Raw genomic sequence first — 15921 nt, 5'->3', positions numbered from 1 at the left:
TTCTGCATCGCCTTACCTTGCAGCATTTCACAAAGTGTGTATTTTGGTTAATTCCTGTATTTTGTGCTTATAGGGGGATCAAATTTATACCTTTAGCCCTAATTTCTCATTGTGACTCTGACCTCAACTCTTTAGTTATCTGAGTATCACCTCTGGAACTGACATGTAAAATGTCAAAAACCTAAATCATGATCCTCCAAGAGAAGGATGAGTTTTCTTTTGAACCAGTGTGGCAGGCCTAACCAGAACTAGAGTGTAGTCTAGGGTTAAACGCGGCAGAGATATTTTTTTTTTAAGTATGTAAAAATTAATGAAACAAGTTAAGCAAAGGAAACAATCAGAAGTCAGGATCAGTTTACTGGGCTGGGCAGGAGGAAACATGATGATCAAGAGTTAGGGTGGAGCAATAATAATTAACAGGAATTGAGGTCAGGAACATAGGAAATTTGAGGCAGGTCACAAAGCTGAAGCTAAGAAAATTGGAAATAAGAGGCAAAAGAGGTTGGAAAAAGTATCAAGCTCAAGTCCTCAGCCTTGAGGTACATACGGGGATGAAGAGGGCTGAGGACCAAGTAGAGAGTGCAATTCTTGGGCCTGGAAATGCATGATGATGTCTGGTTCTCTGTTGTAAGCTGTGTCAAAATAGGAAAAACAAAACAAAACAAAACAAAACCCAGTCTTCACAGAGTTTGCTGGAGTTTCTTGAGTTTCTGGATCCAAACAAATGATTTCTTACCAAAATTTCCATGATCATAAATGGTTTTCTAATCCTCTTGGTCTCAGGCTTTGAAGCTTGTCAGGGTGGCTTTGAACACCCTTACTGAGGTATAATTTATATACCCTAAGGTTAATCTATTGCAAATAGTTTACAAATAGTTTTGGTAAACTTAGAAAGTTGTACACAATCTAGTCTTAGAACATTTGTCACTGCAAAATTCTGTGTCCATGTGCAGTCATTTCCTCCTCCCATTCCCAGCCCAAGGCAACCACCAATCTGCTTTCTGTCTTTAAAGATTATTTGCCTTTTCTGGAAACTTTATATAAACAGGATGGTACAATATGTAGTCTCTTGTGACTGGTGTCTTTCATATAGCATGTTTTTGAGGTTCTTTGTTGTAGAATATGTCAGTTCATTCCTTTTTATTGCTAAATAGTATTTTATTGTGTGGATATATCATACTTTTTATCCATTCACCGGTTAGGGGGCATTCAGATTGTTTCCAGTTTTGGGCTATTATGAATATTCACATAGGAGTCTTTGTGTAAAATACGTTAATTTTTCTTGGTAGTAGATATAAAAGTAGAATTGCTGGATCATGCGGTAAATTTAGCTTAAGAAGTTGCCAGATTATTTTCCAAAGTGGCCATACAATTTTACATCCCCACCTGCAATCCATGAAGGTTTCGGTTTCTCCACATCTTGTCAACATTTGTTATTTTCCACCTTTTTTAGTATAACCATCTTAGTGGGTGTGAAGTTGTATCTCATTGTGATTTTACTTTGCATTTCCCGATGGCTGATGACGTTGAGCATCTTCTTAGGTGTTTATTAGCCAATCATAACATTTTCTTTGATGAACTGTCTACTCATATCATTATCCATTTTAATTGAGTGCCTTATTATAGTGTTCATAAGAGCTCTTTGTATATTTGTAGCCACAAGAAATTTAGCAGATACATGATTTATAAAGTTTCTTCTAGTCAGTGCCTTTTTCTTTTCCTTTATTTGCGAGAGAGAGAAAGAGAGAGAGAGAGAACAAGTGGGGAGGGGGCGCAGAGAAACAAACTGGCTCCCCACTGAGCAAGGAGCCCAATGAGGGGTCCAATCTCAGGACCTTGAGATCATGACTGGAGCCAAAGGCAGACGCTCAACTAACTGAGCCACCCAGGTGCCTCCTTTTCTTCTTCTGAATGGTGTCTTTTGCAAGACAAAAGTTTTACATTTTGACAAAGTCCAATTTACTAATTTCTTCTTTTATGGATTATGCTTTTGGTGCTGAACCTAAATTTTTGCCCAACCAAGGTCATGAAATTTCTCCTATGATTCTTACAGAAGTTTTACATTTTTAGGATTTGCAGTTAAGTCTATTGTAATTTTAAATTAGTTTTGTATATGGTTAAGACTCTAAATTCATATTTTTCATATGGATATATAATTCTCCCAGTACCATGTCTTGGAAAGAAACAATGCTTTCCCACTTAATTTCCTTGGCACATTTGTGGAAAATATATTGAATTTAAATATAAAGGTTTATTTCTGGACTGTTCCATTTGATTCTGTTCCATCCACCTACATGTCTATCCTCATGCCACTAACTGGAATATGTAGTTTTATAGTAAAAATTTGAAATTGAGTAGTGTATGTCTTCCAATTTTGTTCTTCCCCTTCAAAATTGTTTGAACTGTTCTGGACCCTTTGCATTTCCATTGAATTTAAGATCAGCTTGTCAATTTCTAAAAGCAAAACAAAACAAAACAAAACAAAATGAAATCCCTCCTGGGATTTTGATAGACAATGTATCGACCTTATAGGTCAATTCAAGGGACAGTGGCAACTTAACAATAATGGGTCGTCTAATCCATGAATGTTGAGTGTCTCGTATATTTAGATGTTTAGCTTTTCAGTAATGTTCTGTAGCTTTCAATGTAAAAGCCTTTTTTATTTTTAAAAGATTTTATTTATTAATGAGAGACAGAGAGAGAGAGAGAGAGAGAGAGGCAGAGACACAGGCAGAGGGAGAAGCAGGCTCCATGCAGGGAGCCCGATGTGGGACTCGATCCCGGGACTCCAGGATCATGCCCTGGGCCAAAGGCAGGTGCTAAACCGCTGAGCCACCCAGGGATCCCCTATACAATTGATTTTTAAATATTTATTTGTATCCTAAAACTTTAGGAACCTGTTTTTAAGTTCTAATAGGTGTTTTTTGTATGTGTGTATATGTATTGATTTCTTAGGATTTTCCTAATACAGGAAGGATCATGTCACCTACAAATAAAGACAATTTTGTTTCTTCTATTCTAAGCTGCATGTATTTTATTTTTTTTCTTTTGCCTTTGCTACAGTCTTTAATTATATTAGTCAATTATTAGTCAATAAAGTCAATTATTTATTAGTAATTGTGATCAAACACAATAAATTAATAAAGCTTCTACATTGCCAATGGAGCTGTGTTTGGGTTGGGGAACTCATTCAAACCTCAAGGAGTTCTCAAGTCTCTCTCACATTGACTTTCTGCCAGACCCTCTTGCATCTCCTCTGCCTATGTGCAGAATTCCATGTGCAGCAAGGGATATATAGAGAGCTTCCTTCTCTGGTCTCTCATGCAAGTGTATGAACCCTGTTGATCAGCCAGGAATACGTGTTGGTTTATCAAAGTCCCTTTCACTACACCATTTCCCAAATCTTGGTAAATTTCTGTCTAGTCTGTTGGTTTGTTGTTGACCCCAACCCAGACTATAACCTCAGGTTTACTGAGCTGCTAGCTAGCCTCTCCTATTTATTTGCCACCAAGATGTCTACTGTTATTCACAATGCCTATGGGCATAGGATGTCATATTCCACTGTTTGTTTGTTTTTTAATATTTTATTTATTTGATAGAGAGAGCACACAAGCAGGGGGAGCAGCAGGCAGAAGGAGAGGGAGAAGCATGTTCTCCACTCAGCAGGAAGCCCGACATGGAGCTCAATCCCAGGATTCTGGGATCACGACCTGATCCAAAGGCATATACTCAACCAACTGAGCCACCCAGGTGTCTCTCACATTCCACTTTCAATCAAATGATGTCATTCGTCCAGTGAAACTGCTGGTTTTCATGGCTTTCCTCATCCTTCTAGAACTACTATGCTGACTGAGCCTGTAGGTGGGGCATGGGAGCAGCTCAAGACAGGAACACCACAGAATCGTACTTTTCTTACCTGAAGTCCACTAGTTTTTCCATGAATAAATGCTTTTCCATGAATAAATTTGTTGAGTGCTTTTGGTCAATTTCCAGAGTCCTAAAATTGCTCTTTTTGATAATTTTGTCTAGTTTCACTGTTGCTTTTTGAAAACAACTGTCCAGCTCTCATTCTGCTGCATTGGTAGTGTGTCTACAGCTATTTTTAATTGCTCTGTTTCTTTGTCATACTCAGCTGGTCACCAAGGTCTGCTGATTCTTTTTATGCAATGTGTCTCTGAGAGAGATATTTTCTTGGCATTTTTAGAGACACACTCAAGATAACCAGCACCCATTCATTCCTGAATTACTATGATAGAAGCTTTCATCCTCACCACAATCAATTCTGCATCTGGCTACTAACTGATCTTACAGATATCAGCAAATCATATCCCTTATTACTGACTAAAGAATGGTTCTTTGCTGCAAAAAGCATAAAATTCATACTGCTTAACCTGGCTGTCAAAATGACTGAATTTATCTTATGCAACATCATTTATTCCTGGAACTCCCACCAAGTTGAGTTTTTCTTTCCCCACATATTCTTTTGCAAGTTCCACATTTCTAATTTTTCTTACGTTGTTTTCCCTTATGATTTGTCTTCCAATTTTTGGTCCATCAATTCCTAAAAGCAGCTTAATCAGGTGAACTCTTCTGCTCTTGATCACTTTGGTATTCCACAGATTTTCAATATTCATACATATATAGATTTTGTCAACATTTCTGACATTGATCATGTCACCTTGTAATCAGTCCTCGATTGTTTCTGTATGTGTTCTGTTGTTTCTTCAATATTTTTTCCCTTTTAAATGGATTTTTTAAAGAGCATTTTAGGTTCACAGTAAAATTGAACAGAAAGTACAGAGACTTCCCACATATACCATTTCCAACTTTTGATTATACCCAATATGAGGGCTTTCCCAGTTTACAAAATTGGAAATAGTTCTTACTACTTAGTACAGTGATGGACATGCTTAGTACATGATTGCTGAATTAATAAAATGCTTCTTAATTTCCTATGGAAATTTTCAAAAATCTTTTAAGAAAAATAATCACTTCAAGATGTCTCTATGCCTTCCCCTTGAAGAACTTTACTCTTACATATATTTCTGAAAGAAGTGATATTTTTAACATTTTTAATAATTTGTGTGGCATGAACACAATCAATAAAACCAAACAACAAAACAGTCCTGGAAACTCCTGTTGGCCCAAGAAACGATCCATTAGTTCCTAGATCATGGGGAGGTCCTATAGGTCCTAGACATGAGGCCATGATGGGTGAAATATGGGGCAGTAACTATTTACCAAGTAGTATGAAAGTTTTTGAACATTTTAACATATATACTTATATCAGAGGACACAGACTATCAGTCCCATCAACAAGTCAATTGATAATTCTCTCAATTTTATAATGACTGTAGAATATAATACCTATAAAATGGACTTCTGTAAATCATAGGCACTTTTGGATTTGAAGAGCAATATAAGAACAACAGAGAAGGACAGACAACAGTCAGAAGCCAATGTTAAGGGTCAGTTAGGCAGCACAAAATCAAACAGAACAAAAGTACTAGTAGGTCAAGACAAACCAACAGAGCAGAGAGGAGCTAAGTAACCAAGAGTCGGAGTTCAAGGTTCAGTCAAAAAGATAGTAAGGATATGCTAGGTAAGGAGACCAGCACATAGTGGCCTAGGAAGTAGAAATGTATCAGCAAAACAGAAACTCTGACAGCCAAGCAAATCTGTCCCTGAGCTGAAAAATTTCTTATTATGTTTCCTTTTACAGCAAGAACCTATGTGAAGGCATGACCTCTCTCTGCATATGAGGTTAGGTAAACCAGGTGGGAAGCCTACTGGCATATTAGTCCTTCAGAGTGAGAAATTTAAGTGTGGGTCTTGGTAGAATGGTGACACTTCTTATCAAAGGTACCAGGTATTGCCTATGAAGGGTAACAGACATTTTTTATCATTATGTTGACTCTGATTAATTTCAGATATGCTAAATATTTCGGGGCTTAAATCTGTCTTCAAATTCTTTCATCAGAGGATGCAAAGAGAAGCAATTTAACTAAAGGGTATTTTAAAAATATGTGATCTGGAAAGGCATTGGCTGCCAACTTAGAAACAAAGAAAGCAGGCCAAATAACTTGCAGCAATTAAAGAATAAAACTGAATATTCTGAAAAATAACTGGTTTGTCTAAAAAAAAATTGGAAATGGGGAGAGGCATGACTTAATTGAAGGGGTGTTACTAAGAGAGAGAAGGTTTCTGTTTTTCAGTTTTAAATAGTATAATAAATCATACACAACACCATAATTTGAGTTTACGAGGAAGGTAATACTCTTTAGGTTATAAAAGTGACCTCCAGTGGGCAATAATGCTCTCAAATCTGTGGCCTAGGGAGCTATATTCCATTGATCGTCACTTTAAAAAAGTCTATATAGGCAACAGTTTTCCACTATAACTTTCACATCCATTTAGCCAATTATATACATATGGTATTTATTGTTTTAATAATGTATCTGGTTATGATTCATTAGTATGAACTGTTAACAGAAAGGTTTGTAGAATATTTCCCCAATGATCTTCAAATCAACTTCAAACATATAGATCTACAGAACAGTAGAAATATTAAGTTCCTACTCCAATAATATAAAATTAGAATACTGAATTAAAATTAAGAAACTACTGACATGGAGTATGTATCTAGGTGTCAAATTGAACAAAGCTTATTAGGGAGAATAATAGAAAGTATTTTTGGTTCTGAAATTATCTTCAAAGGGTTAATATGTTGTGAAATACTGAACTACAGGTAAGCTGGGGTACAGGTCAAGTAACCATCCTAAAAATCTTTTTTAGTGTAGTTGAGAAAAGTGAGGTTTCTTGAAACTTAAAATTTCACACATTCTGTTGATTAAAATAGCTGTTATTCATCACTTCAGGAAAATGTGGGAGAAAGAATGGGTTTTGACTATAGTCCAAAATTATTTTATAGGTCAAGTTAATAAGTCACTTGTGTGCACAATATCACTGGATATATGCAACCTCTTAGAAATGTGGTCATGCTATACTAAGCATAAATGAAATCATGAGTCAGTTATAAAATATATATTTAGTCTTCCCACTACCTTCCCCTATAACTCACTGTTGGTTCTAGAAACTGCCTATACATCTGAATTGAAAGAAGTGAAAGATCACTATGGAAACAAGAGAATAGTCCCTACTACTTAAAAAAAAAAAAAAAGTCCAGCTATGAAGTGTTTCTAAACAGGATTTCGAAAGGAGACAAAAGTAACTTTCTTTCAATGCTCTGATGATTACTGATGAAGAAAGACTTATTCCTTTAGAGGATAAAATTGATTTCCATTGTACAGTAAATATATCCAAAATTCACAGTCAAGTCTAACTATGCTATAATATGGGAAGTATTTCTAGAAAACTGGCTCCGTTCTAAAAAAGAATGAACTCTGAATGACCATGTAGAAAATAACCATTTGATACAAAATTCAAAAGGTGGATGTCTAATGTTTCTTCCTTCTAGTCCTGGAATAGACTAGCATATTTTTTCTATAAAGGGGCAGATGGTAAGTAATTTAGGCTTTGCAGGCAATACCGTCTCTTTTATAACCACCCATCTCTGCTGCTGTGGAGTGAAAGTGGCCATTCCATAATACCTTAATGAATGAGCATGACTAAGTTCCAATCAAACGTTATTTATAGGTACTAAAATCTGAGTTCCATGTAATTCTCAAATGTCATGAAATAGTACTCTTTTGATCTTGTCTCCATCATTTCAAAATCTAAAAACCATTCTTAATTCAGGTGGTAGGCTGGATTTGGCTTGCAGGCCATAGTTTGCTGACTGCTATTCTAGTCCATCAATAAGAATTAACTATCCAGTGTGAGAAGCTGTTCCTAGTGACTTTCTACTGAAATGTTTTGTTTGAAGATATGACTGAATTTGTAACTATGTGTGGTGATAGATGTTAACTAAACTTACTATGGTAATCATTTTATATAAAATGTTGTACACTTAGAACTAATACAGTGTTATATGTCAATTATATCTCAAAGAAAAACAAAAAACAAAAACAAAACACTATGTAAACTATTGGGATAATTACTGAAACATAAAATGTAAAGAAAAAAAGATATGGTTAAATTCCTTAACTATAATATATATTTGTGTAAAACGAGAATGTCATATGATAAAGTTCAAAGTCAGAAGAAGAAATTTTAGTCCTATACTCACGGGGTATGTTTCAAGTAGGGGAAATATTTTGAAATATTTCAATATGAAAAAAAAAATCAGGAAATGTGAAAGCAATTTCTCAAACATTAAAGTTGATGTGCCTTTCTAATATCACTCTTAGCATCCTGTTTCATAAAAAGTAAATGAAAATCAAGTTACCTTTTGAATTCTGGCAGCTACAGGATCCCAGAGAAGCTGCCAATGTCAGTGATTGTACAGAAAGGTCTGTCAACACCCCATGGCACTCAGCACTGTGGCTTGATATGGGGAGCAAGTAAAACAGCTAAAGTTCCAAAACTCACGTTGAATTTATGTAATACAAAGAATGCCAGAACTCTATTACAGATACCTCTGGGATGATGCTATGGGGTCTGTTATTATATAATGCCACTTAAGGGTGTCCTTATCATATTAATAAAAAGCTTTACTTGTCTTAGGTAATCATTGCTCAAACCTATGAAGTTCATGCCTCTTTAGATTCTGAGGACTGCAGTCTCAGAACACGAAATGACAGGATTCAGTGGATACTGACTTGTGTACTACACTATGGAATGCAGAATCAGGAGGCAGGCCCTGGAACTTTCAGGACACTGAGAAGGTCGTAGGCATATGTGTGTTAGGTTAGACAAATTAAAGGTTACAAACAGATCAGTGAGAGAATTAATGGAAATATATGATGGATTCCTAGTGACAGATACATATGCTCAGACTATGTAAATACTCTGAGTTCTACACATGTGGGTACCAGAATGATTTCACAAATAATGTCCTTAGAAGGCCACCATGAGAGAAAGCATACTGGGACAAAGGTTGTATTTCTCTCACTAATTCTACCAAATGAGTTCTACCAAATCCAAGTTAATCTCATTGTCTTCGAAATTCAATTCAATCCCATCCTATAAACATGAATTGAGCGTCGCCTCTGCGTCAGAGCATACACCTGGAGAATATTAAGGTGAATATGACACTGTCCTGTTCCTCACAGAAGTCACTGCCCAGCGGGGTAGACTAATATGAAAAACGATGGGAAGACAGTTTGATAAGTGTAACAACAATAATGTGGAAAGTTGGTTTGGGGAGAGCCTTTTGACTGGAGTGACAGTGTGGTTAGATCTTATGATACAACAATTAAAGTTCCTCTTATGAGCAAGGAGAGAATGCCCAAGCAGAAGGAAGAGGTACAAAGCTACAGATGCAAGACAGCATGAGACATGGAACATCAAAACTGCCAGAACATGAAGTATGGGTAGAAGTTAGCTTCAGAGCAAATGGTGAAGGATGAGACTGGAGACAAAGGCAGGGAGCAAACCATAATGCAAAACACATGTGGCTATTGAACACTGAAGTGTGGCTAGTCCAAAATGAGACATCTGAAGAAAGGTCAAATACCTCAATAATTTTATTTTTGTAAGATTTTATTTATTTATTCATGACACATACACACACACACACAGAGGCATAGACACAGGCAGAGGGAGAAGCAGGCTCCATGCAGGGAGCCTGACGTGGGACCCAATCTCGGGTCTCCAGGATCACGCCCTGGGCTGAAGGCAAGCACTAAACCACTGAGACACCCGGGCTGCCAGATACCTCAATAATTTTAAAAGTTGATTATATGTTGAAGTGATACTTTAGATATATTAGGTTAAATAAAATATATTACTAAGATCAAGTTTACTTTTTTAAATTTTTTTAGTGAGTCCACTAGAAAATTTAAAATGATATATTTGGCATTTAATTCCTCATGTAGTAGTTCCTGTAGTTGATTCTTCAATAACCATTTTACCCCAGGCATTTAAACTCATGGTGATGTTGGAGCATCTGGGCGGCTCAGTTGGTTAGGCAACAGACTCTTAATTTCAGCTCAGGTCATGATCTTGGCTCAAGTCATGATCTCAAGGTCCTGGGGTCAAGCCCTGTGTCATCGTGGAGAGTCTGCTTCAGGATTCTCTCTCCCCCTGTGCCCTTCCTCCTGCTCTCTTGCTCTCTCTCTCAAATAAATAAATCAAAAAACCCAAACAACAAACAAACAAAAAAACCTCATGATGATCTTGGAGTGTCTGGCTGGCTCAGTCAGTAAAAAACCTCATGATGATCTTGGAGCGCCTGGCTGGCTCAGTCAGTAGAGCATGTGATTCTTGATCTTCAGGTCATGAATTCGAGTTCCATGTTGGGTGATTACTTAAAAATCTTTAAAAAATAAAAATAAACTCACGGCGATCTCATTTCCCTTGATAGTGACTAGTTTAGAGATGGGCTTGTGAATGACCCAATCGAAGCCTACACCATGAAGGAAAGATGGCTGAAGAAGTTCCCAATATAGATGTCTTTGCCCCCTAAAAGGAGACCAGTAAGATCAGATGTCTCATTTTCTTTTAAATGTGACTACAATGGCAATGACACAGAGAATGTGGCTCATCTTTCCATGAGCCAGAGGGTGAAGCAGAGCTAAGAAATGAAATAACCTGAGTCCTTGTTGACATTGCTGAGCTACTTTATCAACCAACCCTGGAGTTCACCCTTCCTCTGAACTTCCTATTATGGGAGATAACAAGGTTCTTCATTGTTTAAGCCATGAGTCAGGTTTTCTGTTACTTGTAGCCAAAAGCATCCTAGCTGACACACTCCATTAGACTACAATTACCTCAAGGGAAAGGGACTACATGTACTATCATTTAAGACCATCTAGTACTACAAAAGTTCTGAATATAGTCTATAATCAATCCATGTATTATTGCTGTGATAATATATATTTAACATGTTTGAAGGCTTTTTCTTTCTTAGTTTTAAATTAGTATACAACTATAAGATATTATGGAATAATTACTAAGGAAAAGAGACTTTTAATTAATCAGGAAAAAAAAAAAACTATGAGCAGAATTTAAGTAATCAAAAGTAGAGCAAAATACCCACTAGATTTGTGGCATGTTACACTTCATGGTCGTCCTTTCACTGAGAGGTCTGCCTAGAATTCCAGTCAAAGCACACACACTGGATCAACTCAGCTTGATTGGCTAAGGACATAAACCCTTACAGGTAATACAGCAAATGAAGCAAATACATAAACACTATAGTTTATACCTCACAGTATTATGAGAATTAAGCAAAATAATGCATATAGGGCTTAGCACAATACCTAGTACACAGCAGACACATTTAATATAAGTTTGGTTCCTGTTTCTTTTATGTTGTAGAACTGTTCATTTCATAAATTCTAAGTACTCTGCTACGTATGCATCGTCCTTTACTCTTACCATAATCTCATTTTGTGTTGACTAGAAGTCACATTTAAGCAAATAGTAATTTACATATATTACACTTCATTGGAGAGCTAGTGCTTAGTTAGATGGTTGATTTATTTTTATTTTATATGAAGCAAGTGTGTTCCAAAGTAACCTGAACGAACTGAGGTAGGCAGTGATAAAACTATTAACTAGAAATTAAGCTATAGTATTTTAACTAATCTACTCTGTTTACCCAGTATTGGTGAGATTATGAGATTAATAATGCAGTCTAAATAAAGCTGAGTAAAAATAAAAAGACAGGGAAGGAAGTTTATGACTTTGAGGCTGCCTAGATAGTGACTGATATAAGTAACAGACACAGAGTAAGCAGTATTCAGTGACATCCAAGAGTGATGAAGAAAAATGTAGAAAGTGTCAGGCCAGAAGGAGAGAGTGAGGAATATTTGGTGAATTATACCAAGCTAGAAGATTCCAAAAAACTTCCTGCACTATCACAAAAGATTTTGCTTTCAATAATATCCAGTGACCAATATATATTTAATTTCCAACTAGGATCTATTGAAAAACATAGAGCAAAATCCTCACTAGCTCCGTTTTACCAAATAAATGCACTCTTTACTCAACTTACATGTAAGGATGATTGCTCTTCATTGAAACCACCATGTGATATGCAGATTTTAAATTTCACAGGATGATTAGCTCACTGAAGACTACATTAAGCTAGTATCTAGCTTATTAGGAGGACAAGAAGAAGTTATTTTTGTATGTTCTAGTATCTAGTGCAATACTCCCAGAGAGTTGTTCAGCTATCAAATGTTTGCTAGAAAGTATTTGAAAAGAAAATCAGTATCCAGAAATTTAAACTGTTTTTATTCTGGACAGTTAAATATTCCAAACTAACATAAATTTATAGTATCACATTTGCTGTGATGAATAAAGCAAACATACGTAGAACATTTTCACTCAGACACTGCAGGGAGTCCCAGGCAGCAATCAGCCTGAATGACTGGTCCACTGCCTGGATGAAATTCAGAGTTCCCAGATGGGAAACACAGATCCTTTCCCTGAAGTCAGGCAGGCTTAGACCACTTTTTGGAGATTAATAATTATCCTAGAGAGCCTGAAGCAGGCCTTAACTAACCACCAGCATTCGGAGAAACTCTAAACCAGGCTCTAAGTTCAATTTAGTGCACTCTAAGGTGGATCCAACATATTCAGAGAATGCAGGAAAGGGGATGTCATGCTTCCACATTTCCCTGGGGTCAATTCCATATATGGGTCACTGATAAAGGAATGAATCTGGCTTTTTTTTTTTTTTTGAAGTTAGGTTTATTGAGGTATAATCTAAATACAGTAAAATTTACCCTTTTTAGCATACAGTTCAGTAAGTTTAATAAATGCATAGTTATGTCCTATCGCCACAATCAAGATATGTACATTTCCATCACTCCCAAAAATTGTTGTGACAATTTATGGTCAATCCCTCTTCAGGCCCTGGCAACCAATGATCTGTTTTCTATGTCTATGGTTCTGTCTTCCCCACAATGTCCTATGCATTGAATCTATAGTATGTAGCCTTTTGAGTCTGGTTTCTTTCATCTGTCATGATATAACTGGTAACAAAGCCAGTAAGACTGGGATACTGAGTGAAAAGGAGATGGCAGGAATTGAAATTGGAGAGGTGGAGAGAGCCAAATCACATAGGGACTTACATGTCATAACAAAAACTTTTGGATTTATAGTAGGTGTGATGAGAAGCCACTGGCAGTTTCTGAGCAGCTGAATAATGTGATCTGATTAACTTAAAATATTTTTGGCTACTATGTGGAAGATATACCACAATGGAACAGAAGTAGAATAAACGAAGCCAGTCTAAAGACAACTGCAATTGTCTGCGATAAACAGGACTGGCTCAGTCAGTAGAGCATAAGACTCTTGATCCTAGGGTTGTAAGTTTGAGCCCCATGTTGGGTATAGAGATTACTTAAAAATAAATCTTAAAAAAAAAAAAACAAAAAACAACAACCATGATAGCGACTACAATGGCTACATCAGAGATGGTGAAAAGTGGTCAGGTAACAGACGTAATTCAGAGGAAGGGATACTAGAACCGGATGTGGCATTTGAGGAGGAGAGATGAGGCAAAGATGCTCCAAGGAGCTTGGTAGTGTCATTTCCCTGGATGGTTAAAAGGAAAAGACGGGGAGGAGGGAGGAAGCAGAGTTTTTTTTTGGCAGGCGGGAAGGGCGGGAGAATCAAAAGTTCCATACATTCAGACATCATCAGTATACAGGTGACACTGCCTCTCTCTCCACCATTCTGTAGATCTGTATGGACCTTTGATAGGTATTTAAAATAGTCCTTGTCCTCTTACTCCTTAAGATATGAGTGAATACACCATATAAAACATTTACTCTTTATTTTACTGAGTTCCTAGAATTAAATCTAAAAATGTACGGTAAGCTGTAAATGTTCAGGGCTAGAGAGCTCTTCCATTTCTCACCTTTATTTTCTAACAGATAAGAACCATGTGAGTTTCATAACGAAGGACTGCCACTAAATTTTACATATATATTTTTTTTCTCAGAATACTTTGTTCAATTGCATTGGCTCAAATGAATTAAGAATAGAAACATTTTGTAAATGATTATAATCTTTATTTCTTTAAAATATTTTATTTGTTTATTTTATTCATGAGAGACACAGGGAGAGAGGCAGAGACACAGGCAGAGGGAGAAGTAGGCTCGCTGCAGGGAGCTCAGTGTGGGGCTCGATCCCAGAACTCGGCGATCATGCCCTGAGCCAAAGGCAGACGCTCAACCACTGAGCCACCCATGTGTCCCAATTTTTCTTGCTTTAAAATGTTTTCCAGTATTTACTGACAAATAGGTGAGAAAACATTTAGTGGTCCATCCTTTCCAACTTACGAGATCAAGTTTATATTTTCAGTATGCTGAAGAAGTATTTTTTGCTTAGACCCTCAGTATGAGGAAAGGGTAATGGCAACATAATGCAGAAAAGCTAGAAGAGGGATCCCTGGGTGGCTCGGCGGTTTAGTGCCTGCCTTTGGCTCAGGGCGCGATCCTGGAGTCCCGGGGTCAAGTCCCACATCGGGCTCCCTGCATGGAGCCTGCTTCTCCCTCTGCCTGTGTCTCTGCCTCTCTCTCCCCCTGTGTCTATCATGAATAAATAAATAAAATCTTTAAAAAAAAAAAAAAAAGAAAAGAAAAGAAAAGCTAGAAGATGTGGAGTAGAAGTTCACTGTGTCTCCCTTCCTCAGGAAGCCAAATAATTCAAGGGATGAGTACTGATCACGCCATTACTTCCATCTGCGCCTTGGAAGCCACCAAAGTAGAGTTTGGTATACAAGATGACCATTCCAGTCACAGCTCCCTTCATTTACTCATCTATCCATCTTCCATCCATCTATCTGATCATGATCAATGCATTTCCTGAACATCTTTTTTTACCTTAAAATGCATGTAAATTCATCATATCTAGTACAACTATATTTGCTTTAATATAAAAATGTCTTTATTTACTTACCATTGAGTAAAACTGACATTCCAGATAGATGTAGTATAACACCTCCATATACAGTTGTGTTTATACAACTGTATAAATCCAAAAGTTTTTGAACACCTCATGGATGCGGGGGTACTCTAGTCATACTGTAGGTCTTATGGATTTGGATAGTAGAAACATGCCTTGAGGAAGAAGCTCCTTTTTCCTCCCTAATTTGTAAAAGTACCATACGGACTAACTAGCCCAAAACTTTGTATATCTTGCCACATGGACTGGGTATAAGCTTGAACTGCCTAATCATTTTATTCATAAAGAAGCCACATTCCAAGAGGTAAAGAGACAAGCTCCCACATGGCAAATCTACTTCTTGGCAAACCTAGGTTTGATCTTAGTCTCTATTCCCATCCCAGTGCTCTTTCATAGCAACATGCTACCTCTGCTAACAATGGGTTGCTCTTCTTAGATGTGGGTTTCTGAAGCACTCTTTCATTTCTTAGCTCAGCCTAAGGAGGACAGGCTTTTGTAGGATGGTTACCTCATGCTCCTCTTGCATTTGTTCCTGCCCTGAATGGATACAGAGAGATAAGGCAGTAGCTGGACTTCTTCACAAATATTCAAAGTAGTAAAGTTGCTAGATTGCAAGCTCCATGACAGCAGGAACCATGTCCAACATTCTTATCATTTCTCTTGAGCCTAGCATACAGCTAAGTTACACTTGTATACAGGGAAATGTATCCTGTAAGTTCATTTAGGTTACATCCCTGTACTTACTGCTGCATGCTTTCTTGCAGCTACAGCATATGCCAGTACCAAACTCTGAGAAGCACTGGGGTCATCTCTAAACTGCTTTTGAGGTCAATATGCTGTTAACTGTTTATTATTGGTTGGGCTCATCCATCCAGGAGCAGAAAGACCAGTCAGAGAATCATACAATGGTAGCCCTGGAATGGATCTTGTAAGTCA

General features: G+C 37.1%; 1 protein-coding gene across 20 annotated transcripts in view; it reads right to left on the bottom strand.

The window, feature by feature from the left end:
* STAU2 (staufen double-stranded RNA binding protein 2) overlaps positions 1–15921 on the bottom strand; it is a 297168-nt gene that overhangs the window by 78104 nt on the left and 203143 nt on the right. Inside the window, exon 16 of one of the 20 annotated variants that reach the window (XM_041769204.1) lies at positions 10358–10524. The exons of 18 other annotated variants lie outside the window; for them this stretch is intronic. In XM_041769204.1, coding sequence (XP_041625138.1) covers positions 10435–10524 — 90 coding nt within the window. In that variant the 3' untranslated portion in view covers positions 10358–10434. Of the gene's footprint in view, positions 1–10357; positions 10525–12737; positions 15523–15921 lie in introns of those variants that run through there. One more of the 20 variants, XM_041769207.1, reaches the window with a different exon arrangement.

This window comes from Vulpes lagopus, chromosome 9, assembly GCF_018345385.1.
Source record: "Vulpes lagopus strain Blue_001 chromosome 9, ASM1834538v1, whole genome shotgun sequence".
In the NCBI taxonomy this organism is placed as follows: domain Eukaryota; kingdom Metazoa; phylum Chordata; class Mammalia; order Carnivora; family Canidae; genus Vulpes; species Vulpes lagopus.
Note: the sequence above shows the minus strand (reverse complement) of the source record. Positions and strands in the feature narration are given on the sequence as shown.